General features: G+C 51.4%; 2 protein-coding genes across 6 annotated transcripts; both read right to left on the reverse strand.

The window, feature by feature from the left end:
* Positions 1 to 947: 947 nt before the first annotated feature.
* LOC119130124 (F-actin-uncapping protein LRRC16A-like) lies at positions 948 to 11320 on the reverse strand. 3 transcript variants are annotated; one of them, XM_037263764.1, is made up of 38 exons: positions 11174 to 11320; positions 10456 to 10550; positions 9773 to 9823; positions 9643 to 9702; positions 9405 to 9517; positions 9232 to 9329; positions 9084 to 9154; positions 8818 to 8891; positions 8671 to 8746; positions 8525 to 8613; positions 8353 to 8447; positions 8174 to 8260; positions 7984 to 8087; positions 7839 to 7916; positions 7675 to 7751; positions 7471 to 7575; positions 7327 to 7396; positions 7154 to 7235; positions 6891 to 6990; positions 6774 to 6828; positions 6539 to 6711; positions 6395 to 6463; positions 6101 to 6194; positions 5854 to 5952; positions 5659 to 5787; positions 5470 to 5580; positions 5190 to 5365; positions 5002 to 5089; positions 4781 to 4909; positions 4643 to 4709; positions 4374 to 4558; positions 4204 to 4304; positions 3741 to 4128; positions 3406 to 3433; positions 2855 to 3082; positions 2135 to 2233; positions 1975 to 2073; positions 948 to 1636 (listed from the first exon to the last, which is right to left on the reverse strand). In XM_037263764.1, the coding sequence occupies exons 1-38, from the start codon at positions 11205 to 11207 to the stop codon at positions 1512 to 1514; spliced, it is 4002 nt and encodes a 1333-aa protein (XP_037119659.1). In that variant the 5' UTR covers positions 11208 to 11320; the 3' UTR covers positions 948 to 1511. The 3 variants fall into 3 exon arrangements, with proteins under 3 accessions (XP_037119659.1, XP_037119661.1, XP_037119660.1); XM_037263766.1 differs by lacking the exon at positions 2135 to 2233; XM_037263765.1 differs by lacking the exon at positions 1975 to 2073.
* A 503-nt stretch (positions 11321 to 11823) lies between these two features.
* On the reverse strand, positions 11824 to 19462 carry vps52 (VPS52 subunit of GARP complex). Of its 3 annotated transcripts, XM_037263878.1 has the most exons (21): positions 19154 to 19462; positions 18299 to 18395; positions 18104 to 18185; positions 17779 to 17831; positions 17603 to 17678; positions 17459 to 17526; positions 17220 to 17395; positions 16882 to 17032; positions 16146 to 16246; positions 15950 to 16082; positions 15072 to 15129; positions 14595 to 14728; positions 14326 to 14481; positions 14109 to 14227; positions 13906 to 14029; positions 13291 to 13386; positions 13125 to 13232; positions 12999 to 13064; positions 12816 to 12927; positions 12551 to 12669; positions 12321 to 12467 (listed from the first exon to the last, which is right to left on the reverse strand). In XM_037263878.1, the coding sequence occupies exons 3-21, from the start codon at positions 18168 to 18170 to the stop codon at positions 12321 to 12323; spliced, it is 2064 nt and encodes a 687-aa protein (XP_037119773.1). In that variant the 5' UTR covers positions 18171 to 18185; positions 18299 to 18395; positions 19154 to 19462. The 3 variants fall into 3 exon arrangements, with proteins under 3 accessions (XP_037119772.1, XP_037119774.1, XP_037119773.1); XM_037263877.1 differs by lacking the exon at positions 18299 to 18395 and having other exon boundaries at positions 11824 to 12467; positions 19154 to 19461; XM_037263879.1 differs by lacking the exons at positions 18299 to 18395; positions 19154 to 19462 and adding an exon at positions 17908 to 18006 and having other exon boundaries at positions 11824 to 12467; positions 18104 to 18167.
* Between the last annotated feature and the right edge of the window lie 66 nt (positions 19463 to 19528).

A 19528-nucleotide genomic window follows, 5' to 3' on the forward strand; every position in this document is an offset into this window, starting at 1 on the left:
AGTAGCAAGTCTTCCAAATCTTGGACATGCAATGTGGCAACAAGGAATTTCTTTCACCAGGAGGAATACCGTTTTTTTCCGTGTATAATGCGCCCCCATGTATAATACGCACCCTAAAAATGGCATGTTGATGCTGGAAAAAAGCCTGTACCCATGTATAATACGCACCCAATTTTTTTTTTTTTTTTTTTTTTTTTTTTTTTTTTTAAGTCCCAATGATCGTCACACACGCAGGGAGGCAATGGGTCCCATTTTTATAGTCTTTGGTATGGTCTTAACTAGGCTGGATGTATTTTTTTTTTGTTGGCGTTGATTTCTCCGACTGCCCGTAAAGGCACCACCGCGATCAGATGAAAAGAGAGGAAAGTGACGTGCGGACATGTGAAAAAGGCGGCTCTGTATGGGAGAGACGTTGAAGAGGAATAAAAACACCCTTGGAAACCAAAACTTGCCCCTCGTCGTGACTCGGAGCCGCAACAAATGTTTCGGATTTGTGTAGGGTACATTGTGACAGCAAACGAGCAGGTGATCGAGCAAGCGTCTGATACGAGAGCATTGCGTTCGTATGGAGCGTGTTTGAAGTGAACAGCAGAGACGAAAGGAACATGGCAAAGTGTTGTGAAATAAAATATTACCTGTAATACGCATTTTGTTATTTGCTGATTGTATTAAACTATCACATTCATTGTCAGTCAAGAAGAGAAGAGGACTATTATCCCTTCTTTGACGAAATGACCAGAGCACAGTACAAACACACTATTGTCGGTCAGTCCTGTTGTTGGTTTTGTTGTACCATGATTTTCTTAAAAAAAAAAAAAAAAAAAAAAAAAAAAAAATTTAAAAAAAAAAAAATTAAAAAAAATTTGTACCCATGTATAATGCGCACCCCAGATTTTAGGACAATAAATTAGTTAAATTTTGCGCATTATACACGGAAAAAAACGGTAGTTTTGTTGGTGTGTGTATTTTTTCCAAGGTTAGACTACTGCTCAACTTTTCTGCTTCATCTGAAGAGGCTCAACAGAATGCTGCTTTGTCCATTTCTCTCTCTGGGCCACCATTCCAGGCTGTCAAACAAGATAGCGCAGGGCAAATGTCCATTTTAATACTTACAAGTTGCTTTCACTTTGATGTGGAAATGAAAAGACCGATACCCAATGCCGTCAAGTCATCTTGGTTTCTAAATTTCACATTCATACCATTTGCAGCAAGCTCAGAATGAAGAAAATGGCAATATTTTAAAAAAGTGCTTGTAATGCTTTGCACTACAACACGGAAAAGCACAGGTTACTTGTAGCGACGCGGCTCACCTGAGCTCAAATTGGGGGGAAATGAGTTAGCCGAGCCCACCAAAATAGGGGGGCGCGCCATCCGCCACCAAAATGACTTGGAAGCATAAAGACACGGGCACCCGCTGGAATTCTGCGAGGACCGAGGCGTTGGGAGCCCTGAGGTCAGCATCTTTGTTGGCGTTAGCGCTATTAGCACATTCAGCGGGAGTGCTAATGGCGTTACGGTGTCGGAGAGTAGGCGGGCAGGGACTTGGCTCGCTGACGCACATCAGGACAACGGCGTGGCGACGTCTTGAGGGACGACCAGCGCTGCTGTCGCGGTGAGGCGGCGGCAACGCCCCATGCTGACGGGAAACCGCAACACATTTTGTCACAAGAGTCGCACAAACAAGTACAACAATTGTAATATAGTGCTCATTGTGCCACCGTTGGAGAGTAGGGTCCAGAGTATTACTGTGGAACTAGTAGCAGTAGAACCATCACTGCGGTGGAAGTCGTAATAGTCGTGGCCTATCTCCAGTCGTTGCAGATGAGTAGTGTCACTGTATTACTGTTGTAGTCGTACAAGTTGTCATAGTAGTAGTACTTTTCATATTATTCATCTGGTTGTAGCAGTAGTAATAGATTAGTAGTGTCAAAGTATTACTGTCGTATGGTAGTGCATTGTATTCGTGGGACTGACCAGTCAAGTTGCTATCTTGGTGTCCATCATTTTGTGATGGCTCCCTCTTCAGGCGAGGAGCAGGAAGAGGAACTTGAAAGCCCTCTGCCCCGGAATCGTCTGGAAGGAAACGGGGGATATTAGCTTTGCATTATTACTTGGTGACATTCGTGTAACTGACCAGTCAAGTTGCTATCTTGGTGTTCATCATTTTGTGATGGCTCCCTCTTTAGGCGAGGAGCAGGAAGAGGAACTTGAACACCCTCTGCCGTGGAATCGTCTGGCAGGAAACGGGGGATGTTAGCTTTGCATTGTCACTTGGTAGCTTGTAATCATTACATGCTAGTGAAACACTTTCACCTATTAGCTGAGCATTGTCAGCTGTGATTAGCATTGAGGCGTCATCTTAACATCATTGCATGTTAACTCACTATTGTCAAGTGTTAGCATACCATCATCACACGTCAGCATTGGCACACATTAGCTTAGCTTTAGCTGAGCATCATCACGTCAGTTTAGCATTGTCACTAATTAGCTTAGCATAATCAGGTTTGATAAGCATCATCAAGTTTGATTAGCATTGTCACATGTTAGCTGAGCATGTTATCTTAGTATTATAGTATGTGCTATCTTAGCATCATCAGCTATCAGATTAGCATTGTCTCGCATTAGCTTAGCTTGGTCACCTTGGCATCAGTGCACACTAGCTTAGCATTATCACATGGTAACATAGCAACATAACGTGTGATTTTAGGATTATATATGTTAGTTTAGAATAATAACCAATCAGCTTAGTATTGTTTGCCATTATCTAAGCATCATCGCTTATAAGCTTAGCATCGTCCGGCATTAGTGATGCATGGTGATGTGCCATCATCATCATTTTTTTTCTTCCACTTACTCGGCACAAAGGTGCTGCCGGAGCCCAGTGTACTGGGCAGACTGGGGAAGTTGGAAGGACTGGGCAGACTGGGGACACTGGAGGGACTGAGAGGACTGGGCAGACTGGGGACACTAGAGGGACTGGGCAGACTGAGGGATTCCGTGACCGGCGGACAGAGCGGCGACTTGGTGCTGACGATGGGGGCTTTGGACCTTGGGGAGGTCTCTGGTCGAGACTGCTCTGCATCTGCGCCCATGTTAGGACAAACCATGGATTAGCTGCAAGCGCATCACATATAATGTATAAACATACACACACACGCACGCACACACACACACACACACACACACACACGCTATATTGTACGCTATACATAGATATGGCTAAATAGTGTTTCGGGAGTCAGAATGAGTGCTTCCAATTCCATTGCAGTGACTGGGTTTGGAATAACACCCAAATTGCTAGGATGAACATTTTTTTCAGGGTCGTGATTATACAGGGTAGAAAATTAGTGAATAATTCCACAGTCGACAGTGTTACCATCAGCATTTGCCCTAGCGTGGACTTACCCATGTGGCCTTCTTTTGACGACTCCAACTAAACAACCAAAGGGAAAAAAAACCCCACCTTGATGTCATTTCAAGGTCAGAGAATTCCATCATGTAATCTGTGCTTGTTTTCTAGATTTTCCACAGCATACTGACCAAGTATTGATTTTACTACTTAGAATACAGTAACTAGTTAGGGTTACTTAGCTACTTACAGTGCTTATTACATAGCTACAGTGGTTAGCTACGTACAAAATGTATGTACTTGCAGCAGTACTGAGCAAGATACTTAGGTCCCCTCGCCAATTGTATGTATTTACCCCGCGGCCATGGAAGCAAATTGTTGCTTTCCTCACCTTGTGGGCGGCCATTTTCTTCTGCCGTGCCTTGATCTCTGCCAGAAGGTCGGCACCCATGACGGGAACGCGCCGCGGGAGCAGGGCGACGTCCTTTTCCTCGGCCGCTCCATAGGAAGGTGCCGAGGCGCTCGTTTCAGAATGCTCCTTGGAGGGCGACGTAGGCAGGGACTCATCCGTGAGCACGTTGACGGGAGTCGTGGGGGGCGACAGCACTGGGGCGGGTGACGTGGTCCGGGGCGACATGACAGATGCGGCGGCCCCCTGGCTTTTTTCCGAAAGGGACGTCCGACCTTTGATGAGGTTGAAAAAGCCGCTCTTCCTGGAGTCTCGCTTTTTGTCTACCAACTCGTGCGTGTTTGACGGCGTGGCTTGTGCGGCAAGGCGTCTGTGTGGACAAGGAGGTGCAGAGATTGCTTCAAGTGGCTTTCACTCAAAGGAGTAGGCCACGTCGGGTTCTCACTTCAAGCTGACTTTCAGAACTTTCTTGGAGAAGAACTCATCCACACCCTCGTCCAGCCTTCCCATCGTGCCCTCATGCTCGACCACTGGCGCTGTCTCACGCTGCAAACAAATAGTCATGGTCACACAAGGTATACTGTGTGCTGCCTGACTGGGTTCCTGCCAACTCACGCCGACTCTGCTAGCTTTTGTTCGCCTCCTGGCTTTGGGCCGCAATTTGGTGTGATGCTGCAGGGGGGGCGGCAATCCCAGAGGTGGGAACGCTGGCGCGAGGTCTGGCACGGGCAAAGGCGGCGGCGGCTCCACCACGTGGATGGGAACCTCCTGCAGGGCCTTGTCCAGGTCAAACTCCATCTCTGAAATAAACATCACAAGTTCCCTTTTGATGGTTAAAAAAAAAAAAAAAAAAAGCCCCAGATGCTGCACTTGCCATTACGTACCAAAGGCAACCGAGACCGGTCGCAGCATTCGGACCAGAATACTCTTCCTTTTGGATTTGGCTGTCATCTGGAGGCAAAGGTGCTCTATCAAAGACATTGACAACCAAATAAACAGGGGAGGAAAGTAGCAATTCCTACAACGCAAGCGTCCGCTTGGCCGCCCTCCTCGCGAAACTCCGGATAAAGGACCGTCTCGTCGAGAATCTGCCTTTCCTCCTGAGACTCGGGCTGGAGCGCAGGTTGGCCCTGCCTGCTCACGTGATTGGCCTACAGCGAGGAAGGACGAAATGGTCGGTGGCCAGACGAATGGAAGACAGGTCCCATGAAGAGCGGGAGCGAGGACAAAAATAGCAACTGACCAGCGTGTGGCGCCACGTGGACAAAGAGTCCAGGATCCCATCGACCACGCGGTCGGAGATCAAGGATGCCGCGCCGAGTTTCAGCTCACTAGGGACAAAGGCAAAAGCGGAGAACCTCATAAGGAGGAGCGGACGCACGTGGATGGGGTAGACAGGTGCCAAAGAGCGGTGGGTATGTCCACTGTGACCTGATCTTGTTGAGGATGTCAACGCCCGTCTGTTCCAGCAGCGTCTGGCTGAAAAACGTGCGAGGGACGCTCATCTTCTCCGCGCCTGCCTTCAGCAGATCTACACTGAGACGGCTCGTCTTCATCACGTGTGGACATAAACCGGAGGCCGCTTCCAACATGGACGCCAGCATCGTCTGCAGAGAGCAGAGAAGCTGACGAACGCTGGCTGGACTCAATTTTTGCCACAGCAACTTGGCTTAAACGTGCATGTGGAGGCCAGTTGTCAGCGTGTGACTACCCGCAGCTGCTCCTCCATCACGGCCGCCACTTCCACTGCCACTGACTCCAACTTGTCTTGAATGGCACCGCGGAAAGCATTGCCGCCCAGGTGGTAGAGGCAAGGGAGCAGCTGGAGGGTCCAGAGAGGGAAGGGGCACACTTCAAAGTTCCACTCAGAACCAGCTAGTGTGAGCTCAAGTTCACCCACCGTTTTGGAGTTTCTTGCATCATTCATCAGGTTTTCTGCCACTTTCATGTCCTCCCGGACCACACGGTCCTGGGAGAACATGAGTGAGTTTAGGTGGTCCTGAACCTTCACACACATGGTGTCCATCATCTGCACGAAGGAGCAGAGGGTTAGCTAGAACTCGGTCCTAGGAGGGGCTATTGCTGAGGTGCCCGCCTGCTGCGTGGTGCTGGTGACGATGCCCTGCTGCAGCCGGTACGCCTGCTCCTGGAGGTACTTCCGGGTTTCGTGGTTCCTCAGCAGGAAGTGCTCCATCTGCAGACAAAGACACCACGCCAATGGTCACGCTAGTTTCACAGTAGGGTCCCGGGAACCTCGGCGCTTCACCCGTGCAAGTTGGGGAGTTAGCTAAACCACGAGTATGAAATGATGTCACAAATCCCGAAAGGAACTCGGAAGTCACCTTCAGCAGAGCGTCTTCTGTCTTTTCTGGGTGTGTCTTAAGCGCCTGGGCGGCATCCAGGATGGGAACGGGCATAAACCGGATGGTGAAGTTCCTTTCAAAAAAGAAAAAAACGTGTCTGAAATGCATTTTAACCAGCAAAAACTTCAGAGATTGGAGCACACCAGACCCGGTATGAGCAAAACTGGGTTTTGTTTTGGTTTTGCACGTGGGCTTTTTGTGACGCAAAAAAACTCCTTTTGTGGCGCTTCAATAGCCCCATCTGCCATCCCGACTGAGGAAGCGCCAACTCACTTCTCCAAAGCGGACGCCACTTCCTGCAGGCCCTGAGGGCTGACGTTGTTCCTGTCCCAGACGAGCGTCCTGTAGAAGGCGACAATAAGCCAGCAAAGAGTGGCGGGCGCCAGACTGGCACCAGATTGGAGCGCCGCCCCCCACCTGAGCTTGGTGTTGATCTGCAGGGCCTTGGCCAGCATTTTGGCGCCCATGTCTCCCATGGCGTTGCCGCTGATGTCCAGCTGCGTGAGCGAGGTGTTGCTTCCCAGGGCGTTGAGGACCACGACCAGGTCGCCCTTCAGCTTGGAGTCAGCCAGCGACAGCGAGCTCAGCGGCTAGGCGGCGCCAAACCATGTCAGCGGCGGCTGCAGTTGGAACGCACGCGCCAGTCACTCACCGACTCCTCCTCCTGGATCAAACGGACCAGTTCATCTAGGACTGGCGCCACATTCCTGCCGGAAACGAGGGAGCGGCAGTGAAAAGCGTCATGCCCACATGCTGCTCGCCAACTCACTTGGACTTCATGTTCTGGAAGTTCCTGCCCAATGAAAGGTGGCGCACCGAGCGGTTCTTGGCCAGCCAGACTAGCAGGGTGCTCAGGTCCCCATCCAGACCTGACACGAGAAAAGAAGACTTGTTGAATTTGCCAACAGCCACAAGACTTCAATCAATTCATCCGTTGATTGAGGCTAGCATGCTAACACGGGAGGGAGCTGGGGTAGCTCGAGAAAGAAAACACCTAGCACCATGCGGGGCGGGCAACAAATAGGTCGGCACCGTTATCGGAGATGTCCAGATTGGAGATGTTGGGGATCTCTGCCACGCAGCCCTCCAGGATCTGAGCGCCAGCCGAGCGCAGCTGGAACCAAAACAGAGCGGGTCACGTTACTTGTCAGGCGCCTTCCTTTGGGTCACGTCACGACACTCTGCGCAAGTGGTAAGCGCATTACCTCACAGCCGCTCAGGTCCAGAGACACGTCGCCCAGGTTTGGGTTGCACCCCAGGCCCAGCAGCAGCGCCCTGAGAAGACAACGGTAAAGGGCTGACAAGCGTTGGCGGCCATGCGCCATCCGTGCAGCGGCGCGCTTGCGCACTTCAGAGCCTCGGCGGGAAGTCTGCATCCGGACACGTTGACGGAGACCAGAGCCTGGCTCAGGCTGAAGAACTGCTTGAAGGATGCAGGAACCTCCTTGCACTTCCTGACCATGACGCAAGAACAAGCAGGGCGGCACACACACGTATGTTGACAGGACTGACATGTAACCTGTCAATCCTGTCAACATACGTGTGTGTTTCACCTGTGGGAGTAGATTGTCTTTGACATGTTGAGGACACGCAGATGCTTCAAACATCCTTTGAGAAGAGATGATGATGTCTGACACAAACACATATGCGCAATCATTTGATGTGATTTTGGAAGATCACCGTGCGTGTGCGCATGCGCACGTGTATGTGCGTTCACCTGCTCCAATGAGCAGTCAGTGGAGGACAAATCCAAAACTTGTAAGCGGTTGTCATGACTCAGGAAGTTATGGAGGTGCTGTCAAAAGCAAGACAACGTGGTTGTTAGCGTGTGGCCGACGTGTTGTGAAAGCGCTCCGTGCCACCTGCAGGTCGTCCCCTCTGAGTGAGTTTCCTGTCAGCTGGAGATGCGTGAGACTGGCGGCCACGCTGGGGTTGCGGCAGAGCGCCTGACACAGCAAGTTCACGCCTGACACACACACACGCACACACACACACACACACATGCGTGAGCGGGGCCCGCCCTCGGAGAAGGCGTCTGGACAGATGAGTCACCTTTGGGGGACAGCGAGGTCTTGCTGAGGTTCACTCTCTTCAGGCCCATTGCCAGTTTGCCCAGTTGAGCGCCCAGAGCACACATGCCTCAAACACACACACACACAGCCAGTCATCTCCTAATGGACATACCAGTGTGTGCATGTTGCAGTGCAAAGCGGCGCATGCGTGTGTTGAACCTTTGTCGTCCAAAGAGTTGTTGCTGAGGTTGAGGGTGTGCAGCGTGGAGGCGGGGTTGTGAGCCAGAGCCAAGGACAGCTTGTGAGCAAAGTCACTGAGGGAGAGAAACCGGAAGACAAGTTGAAGAAGAAGAAGAAGCACGTGCGCGCTGGCGGTCACGCCCACTCTGACCTTCTGAGGCCGACGTTGTCCAGGACCAGCTCCTCCAGGCAACTCGATCGGGAGATGACGTGCAGGATCTGCTCGCAAACCTCTGCAGACTACCCGCCCGCGTCAACATTAAGTGGGCCCCACTCCCTAGCACACGCCAACCTTACCAGTTTGAAGTCCTTCGCCACCAGCTTGATGAACCACTTGTTGTACTCCAGTGTGCCAACGATGGCCACGAGATCCCTGAAGAAAAAGAAAGAGGGCATGTCGCAAGCCGTGAACGGAGCTCAGATCTCAAGACCAGACGCACACACCTGCCGTCCAGGTGACTGAAGTCGTGCAGGTTGAGCTCTGTGGTGTCCTGGCTCAGGTAGATGGTGTCCACGTCCTGATGGGGGAAAACCACAAGTTTTGAAAACTCACCTGCTACAAGACGGTGTTTTGCATAGGTGCGCAACGTGTTGCCGTCCGCCCACCTATCAAATTCGAAAAGCGCAGCGCAACTATCGTGCTCGGCTATGTGTGACGGCGTTAGCGTCACCTTCATTGGCTTCGGCAACAAGAATCAAGTGCCACTCACCCACTGGACCTCCTCCCTGTAGGCCAGGTTGAGGTTGTCGCAGACGGCCCGGTACTGAACCGAGAAGCCTCCTGGAACAGGATTTAGGAATGGGGATAACTATCAAAGCGCTGCGCTGCGCTGTGCTGCGCTACCCCCCCAACTCTACCGCAAGGCCCCAAGCCCACAGGGTCCAGCTGCTCCCAGACGGCCATGAGGGCAGCCCAACGCTCAGAAGGCGTCACGTGAAACTTCTTCAGCAGACTCCTGGTGGGAAGACAGAAAGCCAGAACCTGAGCAAGTCCAACATCTCACACCTAAAATTTGCTCCTTGCTACTAACATGTCTGGGCAGATCCTTGTGAGACTGGCACCGACGTGGGCGATGACCCGGTCACTGTCCTTCTGGAAACTAAACCACAGCGTGCATGGGCCGCGCTGGCACTCCACTAGCACCTACATGCGCACACACACACACAACACACACACAGCACCAGATATGTAAGCGAGGTGGCACGCGACGGGTGAGTCCAAATCAAGAGTTAGCATGTTACCGAGAGCCACTTCTTGTAACATCTCACCTGAGTGGGCTTGTTGCTACGGAGACCATGGATGTCCAGGTAGCTGAAGGAGTGCTCCACCTGCACACATGCAATCAAGCTGACTTTCGGAGAGCAAGCTCGCGATAGATGTGAGACACTGAACACCAACCTTGGAGGGAAAGCGTGCCGACAGCAGGTAGGCTCGATGCGACGACAAGGCCTGCACACAATTGACAAAGAGCACTTGTGTTTCCACGGTCTTTGTCCGATTTGCTTGATGAGTACAAGCCCACTTTGTCACAAGTTCAGGAGACCACGTCGGCGGATGCGTCGGGACGGGCCCGGGCGCATGTAGGCATGTGCGGGCTTCGCTGTGGTGTGTACGTGTGTCCGCCCTCAGGTATGCATGTACATATTTGTGCATAAAAGGCAACAGCAAGCTCACATCCTTGCTGCAGTGCACTGCTTACACTCACCTCGCAGCGGCGTTACGAGGAGACTGGTTCTTGCATCCCTGTTTTCCAGACTAATTTGCATTTCTTTTATGCTTGAAAAAAAATTGACGGATGCTGTACACACGAAATGAGGGAAATTTATCAGTGTACAAACATCGAGTGGTTGTGACAAAATATCACATCATAGCCAATACGATATGTAATGATGCAAATTTGTCCCAAAGCCGCTTACGTTTGTTGCTGAGCAAGAGCCATGACGGCCCAGCGAATGGATTTGGAGGAAGTATGGGACCCAAACTGATTGAAACCAGACCGAGGCCAACTCCGCCCAGCAGCCCGACTCCATCAAAACGTATCTCCATATCTCACGATGCCCGAGGTCACTAAGGTCACTCACCAGCACTTTGTCCACCTTTTCACCTTTGACCTCCGGCTGGAGCTGGCAGCTGAGGGTCAACTCGAGGCTCCGCCCGACCGCCTCCTGCACACTCTCTGCCCGCCCGCAACGACACACAAAGCAAGGAAGAGGAATTAGAGGAGATGGTCTTTCAGGGCATAGGCTTGAGATGGACCATTTCTAGAGAGCCAGGAGAGAAGACAGATCATGGCCGACGCCGGCCCTCTTTTGTCACTTGCTCCATCGCACATCCCAATTGGCTTCACTTGCACAAGTGCGCGTCCACAGTAGCCTGTGTGAACAACGTTGGAATTCAAGAACATTACGTCCGCACTTTGCGCAACTTTGACAAAGCCAAGTCGCGCAAGGTCTGTGCTTGCTGTAGGGCCTACAGCAAGCACAGAAGGCCTAGTAGGCTATCATGCTGCTGGCTGAATTGGGTGAGTTGAAACTTTCACAATGCCAACTGAGGATATGTGAAGATTCCGTCCAACGGGATGGAAAGGGACGTTTGAACTTGGTTTGATATAACGACAATTTGTTTCTATGCATAAGAATGTGTCAGGACACGCCTACTTATCCCCCGCATAGGAGCAGGTAACCCGCCCGCCCCCGAGTACAGGGAAAAAAAAAAATCACCTTTTCCCGTGTCACAGTAATTTATGTGACACAAGTCAAGTTTAGAAAAAGTGCCCCCTCAGAATGCAGCTGTTCTCACCGAGTAAATCCTTTGGCAATTCTGACGGCTCCATTTCTTGCTTCTCGTCCGGCAGATCACCTTCTTTCACTTATCTTCTTCTTCTTCCCACCACAACATGGAAACACCCAACCACAAGTACCAGCAAGTCCAAAACGCGCGCGCACATAGTGCCGCCCCGAGCTCGTGCGTCTAGTCGAGACGCGGCCATAGTGACACCTGGCGTTCATGTAGGATCATTACATCAACATTACGCAAACAAACGAACTCACACTCATGACTCGTTTTATTTTGTGAAAGCGTCACCACGCCAATAAACTGGATTTGGGGACTTCATTCATAGACCCCCCCACACCCCCGTTTGACATGAATTTGTTGCTAGTGGGGTCGTGACCGTTCCCTCTGCTTTTACACTGGAACTGCTTTTACCTTGGAAAACAACTTAGGGTGAACGAAAGCGACTCAGTTGCTTTGCATCGTGATTGTCGGTCAGCAACAAGCGGAGAACCGGCTGACTGTTCTCAAAACGACTCACCGGTGCTGGGGATGTGCAACTACTAACAAATCAAACATAAGTAGGCAGCACTTTACTTTTATTGTATTTGAATTTAACACTGTGTGTTTCTTCTGTCTCACATGTTGACTATTTTGTTAAAAAATAAAAAATTGCGTTAACTGGAAAAAAACGTTTATTTTCTCGACTCAGATATTTTCATCTGGCAATGTTTTGGGCATGATGTGCTGCTTATTGATGCCCGAGTGAGCCACAGTGACTTAACTACTTACAAAAGCAGAAGGAGTTCCTCAGAACCCCTTTGCGTGGAAGCGGGAGCTGGGAATGACAGTTGGTCTATCCGAGCACGCTCGCTTCTTGCTCAGGCATGGTAGGGACGCCGAAGGATTCCTAAGCGGCGACGGGATTTAGAGTGGACAGAACGGGGCGATTGGGGGGTGCCCCGAATGCCCCACCAAAGCACTGGCGGCGCCAACTCAGGAAGCTCACGGGTGGGACACTCTTCTCGCGACAGGTGCCCCATCTCTTGAGTAGCGAGCGAGGAAAAGATTGCAAACACCTGGTCAAGTGGCACCTGACAAGGTCGACTTTCTACTTGTCACACCGATGGAGGACTTGTTTTTCACAGGATGGTCAGGCCCAGTCGACCAGGCCTCAGAAGTTGGGCTTGTGCTTCTTGACTTCTACCATTAGGTGATGCAGGTTGATGAGTTCAGATCGGGCCGGAAGGCCGCGGAATGCGGGCTGGTTGAGGATCTTGTGGAAGCCGTGGTAGTACTGGATCAGCTGGGTGAGGGCGCCCTGCGGTGGCGGGAACAGCGGTGGCATCAGGCGGGCGCCGTCAAGCGGGCGCAGAGTACGCAAGCGAGCCCCCTTGTCCTCACCTGAATGATGCCGGTCCCATTCTTAAAGTTGGTGAAAGACCTCATGACGTCCTGGCTCATGGCCTCCACGGACTGCTTCCACGAAGCCGAGAAGCCTCGCACCAGCTGGCAGATGTGAGCTGAAGACGCGCGCGCACAACACGTGAGCATTGGGTTGTGCAATCCATGCACCTGGAGTCTCCTTGGCCATATTGTACCAGGCTGACGAGTGCAGGCAAGCAAGGAAGGAAGGAAGGCACGAGGCATTTACAGTGGGCTCGCTCACCTTCATCGCTCTTGAGGCGCTCCAGTTGCCCTTTCTCCATCAGGGCCTCGGCTTCCTTCACGAAGGAGATCATCCCCCCGAAAGGTGCCGACAGGATCTCCTCGATGAACTCCTGCTAGTGGCACGCCAGAGAGCCTTTCAGCACGCGCACACGCACCCTTGTGCCACAAGACCGCCACTTGCCTGCGTCCTGGCTAGAAGGAGTTGCTGGAAGCCTTCCACCTCCTTGCTGTCGTCTGCCGCCCTCTCCTGGACAAACGGGACGTCAAGCGCTCGCATTTGCCATCGCTGCGCCACATGCGGACTCACTGTGAGGACGCCGAGCATCATGTCGTAGTTGTTGATGAGGAAGATGAGTTGCTCCCTCCTGGAGGGGAATTCTGCCGCCATCTTCAGCACAAAGTTCTCCACCTCTGCCTGAAAAGTACCACGCTATATCACAGCAGCCTTCTCCTATTCAGCGGGCCGGCGTTACCTGCAGCTGGGCCAGCAGAGCGTCCGTCCTCTCATTGGGGAAGGTCTGGTTGATGCCGACCACGGCCGAGGAGAACTCGGCGTAGCGGCGTGTGATCTGAAATGAGGTAGCTGACATAGCGGGAGGGCGGGGCCGCTCGGGTTCTTTCACGAACCCCAACGTCCGCTGTTGACAATCAACAACCAAGGGGCCGCTTGGACCGTAAAATTCCCCCACGTATCTGATCAACGATGAGCCGTGCGCATCTGCATTAGCAGTGCAAGTCAAACAACGGGGCCGGAAGGACAACGTGAACGCAACAAGTTGACCTGGAGAACATCCTGCCGTCAACCTGGCTTTGGCCATGTCTTCATTGATATGGACAGCAGAGGGCGATAATGCTCAGTATGGAAAAAGTGATTCATGTGTTGATTTGATTGAAGAGCTTGTGCTTTATGACTTGAGACATCAGGCCGTAAATGGTGAATGAGTCAACTTCATTTTTCATTCCGCCAAACACCAAAAAAGGATGCGAGTGATATTTGCGGCCTTCATTGAGCTTTTTTTTTTTTGGTCAGTTATTTTGTTGTGGAGTGCGCTCGATTGACATTGAGGTGGTTAAGGTCTGCTACGTACGTAGTGCGGCCGAGTGTCGAGCAGTCCCAGCTTCTGCGGGTCGGTGTTCCTGATGCTGTGGATGTTCATCTCCAGGATGAGCTCAAAGCGCGGCCACAGCAGCTCCAGCACCGCCTCCCAGTACCTGTCACGCACAAGTGCAGGGTCAGGCTGAGAGGCGTCCAGAGCCAGGCCGACTAACGGGCAAGCGCAGGCAGACTCACTTGTCTAGGGCCGGGATGTTCCTTTTGGTGGCGATGGCTCGGAAACGCAAGATGATGTGGATGCACAGGAAGACAGCGATGCCGTCGTAGCAGTCCGACACGTATGTCGACATGCTCTTCTACACTTGCACAAGCACAGTTGAGCATCAGGTTACGGTAACGCCGCTTGTGGCCGTTTCCGGTGCGGGAAAGCGCAGCACGAGGTCGGGCAACGTACCAGGAACATGCTTAGCGTCTTTCCCATGATGCTATTAAAGAGGTCCAGGGCGGAATTTCCCGCCACCATGAAGAAGTCACACAGGAAGAGGAACTCCCTGCAGCCGTTATCCAGCAGGGCGTAGTGTTGGCTGCGGAACAGTGTCTCATATGGATACTGTGGACGGTGCATGAGCCAAACTTTAGTAAGCGCCACACCCGCTTCCATTCCTCACATACTGTTCACTTTGTTCAAGCGCGCGTGGCTGACGGACAGCGGTCAGCGCTCACCCTGCTGTCGCCCCTCTGCGCCGTGTGAGGAACCAAAATGGGACCCTCCAGCTCAGGGGGACTCAGGATGGCGCCTCGCTGGCCCAGAGTGAAGATGGTGTTCCTGCTCTTCAGAGACGGTTTGGAGAAGAAACCTGCGGCAGGAGGTTCATTCTCTGACATAAAGTCCTACACACAAACCATATACGTAGGGGCTGATATGCATTGAGAGTGTTACTAGTTACAAGAGTTGCCAATCATCTCAGGAGGCGCTAGTGGCGTGCCCGAATGTTTTGTGCGCTTGTGCAGCTGCGCCTCAAGCAATTTTGGGCGGACACACCCGCACTTTCAATTGGCTCCAGGTATTTCTTCTCTTCACTTAGCCATAAAAGTCGCACTTACACACCTCACGCACGTACGTGGGCACTTCAACCGGGACATTCTATTCTCTTCTCTTCTCATCAAAAGCTATGATGACTGACACACTTGCAACATTACCTTTTTTGGCGGTGTCTTCAACTCCCATCAGATCGTCCTTGTCAGCAACTTCCTCATACTACGCACGCACGCACGCGCGCACACACGCACACACACACAGCGGTTAGCCCATTCACACGGACAAATCCCCACCCAGCCTTTGTCTCGTAATTATCCACATGAAAATGACAATTTGGAAAATCACTGTTGCTTTATGACACAAGTATCCTTGCTCATCCGCCACGAGCAAAAAAACAATGAACGGTGTGTTTTCTTATTTGGACAACAATCTTTTTTTGTTGTTGTCTCCGAGTGATGCCATGCGCTTCTCAACAACCAGGGTGCAAGCGCCAAGGGAAACTTTCAAAAGTGCTGCATGACTGTGCAGGAAAAAAACAAAATCAGATGTTGACGTTGGCGGAGCGCTGTCATTGGGGCCAAATTGTGCGTGGCGAACCATGTGCGCAATTGCTAGGGCGCCGTTTGTGTCCGACCGCCAAATCAACGTCGAGGAACTTTAAGGGGAAGTTTCGGGGGAGTGGCCGCAATCGAGAAGTCGCAAGCGCATTGTCAAAGTTGAGCCAAACCATAGGCCAGGCCCTTCGCAAGAATATGTGTTACGTGCGTGACTGCTTGGGGAAATTGGATGACCCCAAAAAAGGAAACAAGGGAGAAACGGAACATCTTGTCACATGTCGCCTCCCTTGTTTTGTTTTAAACTGGAAATCTTCCAAGAGGACAAAAGCTCAAGTCAATTAATGCCAATTAGCCATCTGCTGTCTAATGACAGGGTGTGTGTATGTGTGTATGTGTGTGTGTGTGTGTGTGTATGTGCGCGTGCGCACGCATGTGAGTGCATTGCATTCACACACACTGGCGTGCATCTTGCGGGCGCTCACCTGCACCTTGAGCAGACGGCTGCTGTACGACTTGAAGTAGCTGAAATAGATCTTACTCATGGTGTCCACGTAATCGTCTCGTACCTCCTTGGCCACCGTCCTCTCATTGGCCAGGAGGAACTGGTAGAAGAACCTGTGCAAGCACGCAGGTTCACGTGGATGTCGCAAGTGCGCATGTGAGTGTGTGCGCACACACCTGTACTTGAGCAGCGTGTTCTGTGGGATCTGATAGTTGGTCATGGGCTTCCTGAAGGAGTAGATCTTCTGGAGGATAAACTCTCGAATCTTCCACACAGCCTGAAGTTGGGAAAAAATAAAGACAAAACAAAAGTATTGGGACACATCAAGGAAGCCCAGAAAATGTGGACTTGTGGTTGACAGTGGCATTTACCCCGCCAAGTTTCGCACGCGTGCTCTGCATGCACAATTGCCCGGCTGCCCACTTGGCGGGTTTTAGATTGAGGGCTGCGGTCGCACTCGGCGAAGTGCGGGCCGGTAAAGTCAACTGAAATGGACTCTGCTGGTTCGGGCGGAAAAGCGCGACTGGTTTAACTTGCTAGCGATGGCCCTCTTCCATAAAGCCACTGAGCAATGAACGAGCAATGACGTGTTGCTTCCGTGAGCACAAATGTTCACTAACCGCTCCCTTCACGCACGCACGCGGAATCTAATCATCAGTCTCGGGCTGGGCATCCGGTTGCCAAGGTAGCAAAATGTTTCCTAATCAAATGTGCAACAATTTTCAGGGCAGGGTGGACGGGTCGGGCCTGTTACGAAGACACCTGCCAACGCTTCGATTGTGGAAAAACAAATCCATAGCGTTCATACGGGCGTGCAGACTCACCACCGAGGCAACCTTGGTTTGACTGAGTGTCATGTCTAGCGGGTACGCTACCTTTGATGACAAACCAAATGGACCGAGCCCCGCTCACCTTGACCTTGAGGCGGTCCACGATGTCCTGGACGTCGGAGCAGGCCAGCGTCTCTCGAAAGCTGAGCTCCTTGGCCAAGTTGATCTTGCCGTTGAGCTCGTGCAGCTGCTCCACAAAGTCCTGCTCTGTCACTGGAGTGTCCAGGATGGCGCTGGACAGACAAAGGACGCCCCGTTTACTCACTCACTCACTCACTCACTCACTCACTCATTTGTTCCCTCTTGCTAACTCTTTCAATTTTGCCTTTCAGGGACTCCCGATTTGATGTGTAAAGGTGCGAGTGCCTTGTCGGCCCATACTGAAATTTCACCCCAAAGGTCTCGCGGCGGCCATCTTACGAGATCATGGCTCCGGGCACCAGCAGCTCGTCCACCAGCTGGCTGAGCTGGCCACGCACCGCCTGGCGGTTCTTCAGACGCACATTCATGCTGAGCGACTGCTGCTGCAGTGTGTGGATCTCACCGCTGATAGACGACAGGTCGCTCTGGAAGCCGCTCAGCATCTCTTCCATCCGCTACAAGGCAGCCGAGCGTGAGGCAGAGCAGCCGGTGGAGGGGCCTGCTAAATGGGCGCCTACCTCCAAAATGGCATCACATGCGCCGATCTGATGGTGCAGCAAAGCGATGTTCTGGCTCTCCTTGATGTCTGGTGACGTCGCTCAGGAGAAAAAAAAAACAATGTGCGCATGTCGTGGAAATGTGTTCAAAACAATGCGGGATACAGTCTTTGATGGAGGCTTGCTCGATCCGCTCCAGTTCCGCCTCCACTTGTTTGGAGTATTGCCGAAGATCCACACCCTGCCGCAAAAACAAACAAACAAACAAACAAACAAAGGAGAAAATAAATTAGGGCCCTCCGGTAGCTGCGACGTGAAGAGGGACAAATGCGAGCGCTCACCGTTCCGAGGGCTTCTTTGACAAGCTCGTCCTCTAGATTGGCCTGGATATGAACTGAGGGATGAGACGCCACATTAAAGAGTCAGCCTTCGACACGACACGCCCGCTAACCGGCCGTGCAAAGGCCGACCTGATCACCGCCCGGCCCGCCAAAGGGCTCGGTCGGGTAATTGCCGACCGCGGCCCAAACCCGGCGAAGGAGTGAGCCGCGATAGGTTGTTATCTGAGCCTGCCGGGACCATGACGTAATTTTGGTCAGGCCGCAAATCAAAACGACAACATCTATTTCAGAAACTTGAGTGGCTGCATGGCACGGCGGGCCTTACGGTCCACTTCGTCCAAGATCAAGTCCTCAGTGGTCAGGTCCAGTTCACCCGGGTGCAGCTGGGCCATTTCCCCGTCACTCACCTGGGGAAAAACAAACAAGTGGGCAAACAAGCCGTTTTTACCCCCTTTGCCTCATAGAAAGACATCTCATTTGCACATCAATCCAGAACCCAGTCCCACATTTCATAAATACTTTTTTTGGGGCATTCATCAAGGTCAGGGCACTAAGTCGGTGGCAAGCGGACTGCTCAGTTGCTCACAGACGATGTGGCATCCCGATGAAGCCTTTTTCTGAGACGAGAGCCCAAATACCTTCTTCTATGACATCCCGAACAGTGTATTCAATGCCCTGAGGTTTGCTTTTTTTGGTACCCATCAGTTGTACACTACTTTTCAAGATGCATTGGAGCCACAAGCCCAGGCGTCGGGAACCTATGGCTGCGAGCCAATATGGCTCTTTTGGTGACGTTATTAAAAAGAATACATTAGTACAGTCAAAAAATCGTTGGTCTTAATTAAAATACATGCATTTAATTGTATCTAGCCTATCTGATCTTTTTTTGTTTTTATTTTATAAATGGTATGGCTCTCACGGGATATTATTTGTAAAAAATAGGTATGGCTCTGTCCGCCAAAAAGGTTCCCGACCCCTGCACTCGCCTGTCGAAAGGTGAACGTGTACTCGCTGCAAAATGGGCCAACTTGCACTCTTGAGGAATGGGAGGAGTGATGAAGCTGAGACTCCACTTGACGATGCCATAAGAATATGTGCTAACGTTTTTCATCGACGTTACGAGTTTCGGCGTGCTCTGTCGTCTTGCACGCCGAAACTAGCCGTCGAATTAAAAACATGATAAGGAGAAGGAATTCTAAGCTAATGTTACGTTCACAAGCAGACAAAATGAATTTCGTTAACCGATGTTATGTTGTTTTGCTCGTGCAATTGAATGGAGGTAAATTACTTCCGGGAAGAGAACGTGGAAGGCTTGCTGAACAAACTCGAACGGACAACCACGACATTAAGCTCACTCGACAAAATTAAAAGTCACCTCGTCGTGAAAGAAGGCCAAGGCCGCATGTGACTGTGTCGTCCTCTCCGCAGGGTTTACATCTGCGGTAGCCTCCGCCATTGTTGCCGTGACGTCATGTGGTGGAACGAAAAAATACCGACCACTAAACAAGAACAAAATAACAACAAAAAATCACTCACGTCTTTCCTCATGCTCCAGCAAAATCTTATTTCTTAGGCATAAAGTTGCTCATTTTGACGTGTTATCCTAAATTCGGAACGTGCAGGGTTAAATTGGGTTTTGTGCATTTCGCAGTAAAGGAAAATTGCGCATTTTTATGCCCATTTTATCCTGACAGCAAAACAGTTTAACCGTCTCGTGTATTCAAATTTATTTATGACGATAAGATCATGG

Source organism: Syngnathus acus, chromosome 11, assembly GCF_901709675.1.
Source record: "Syngnathus acus chromosome 11, fSynAcu1.2, whole genome shotgun sequence".
Classification (NCBI taxonomy): domain Eukaryota; kingdom Metazoa; phylum Chordata; class Actinopteri; order Syngnathiformes; family Syngnathidae; genus Syngnathus; species Syngnathus acus.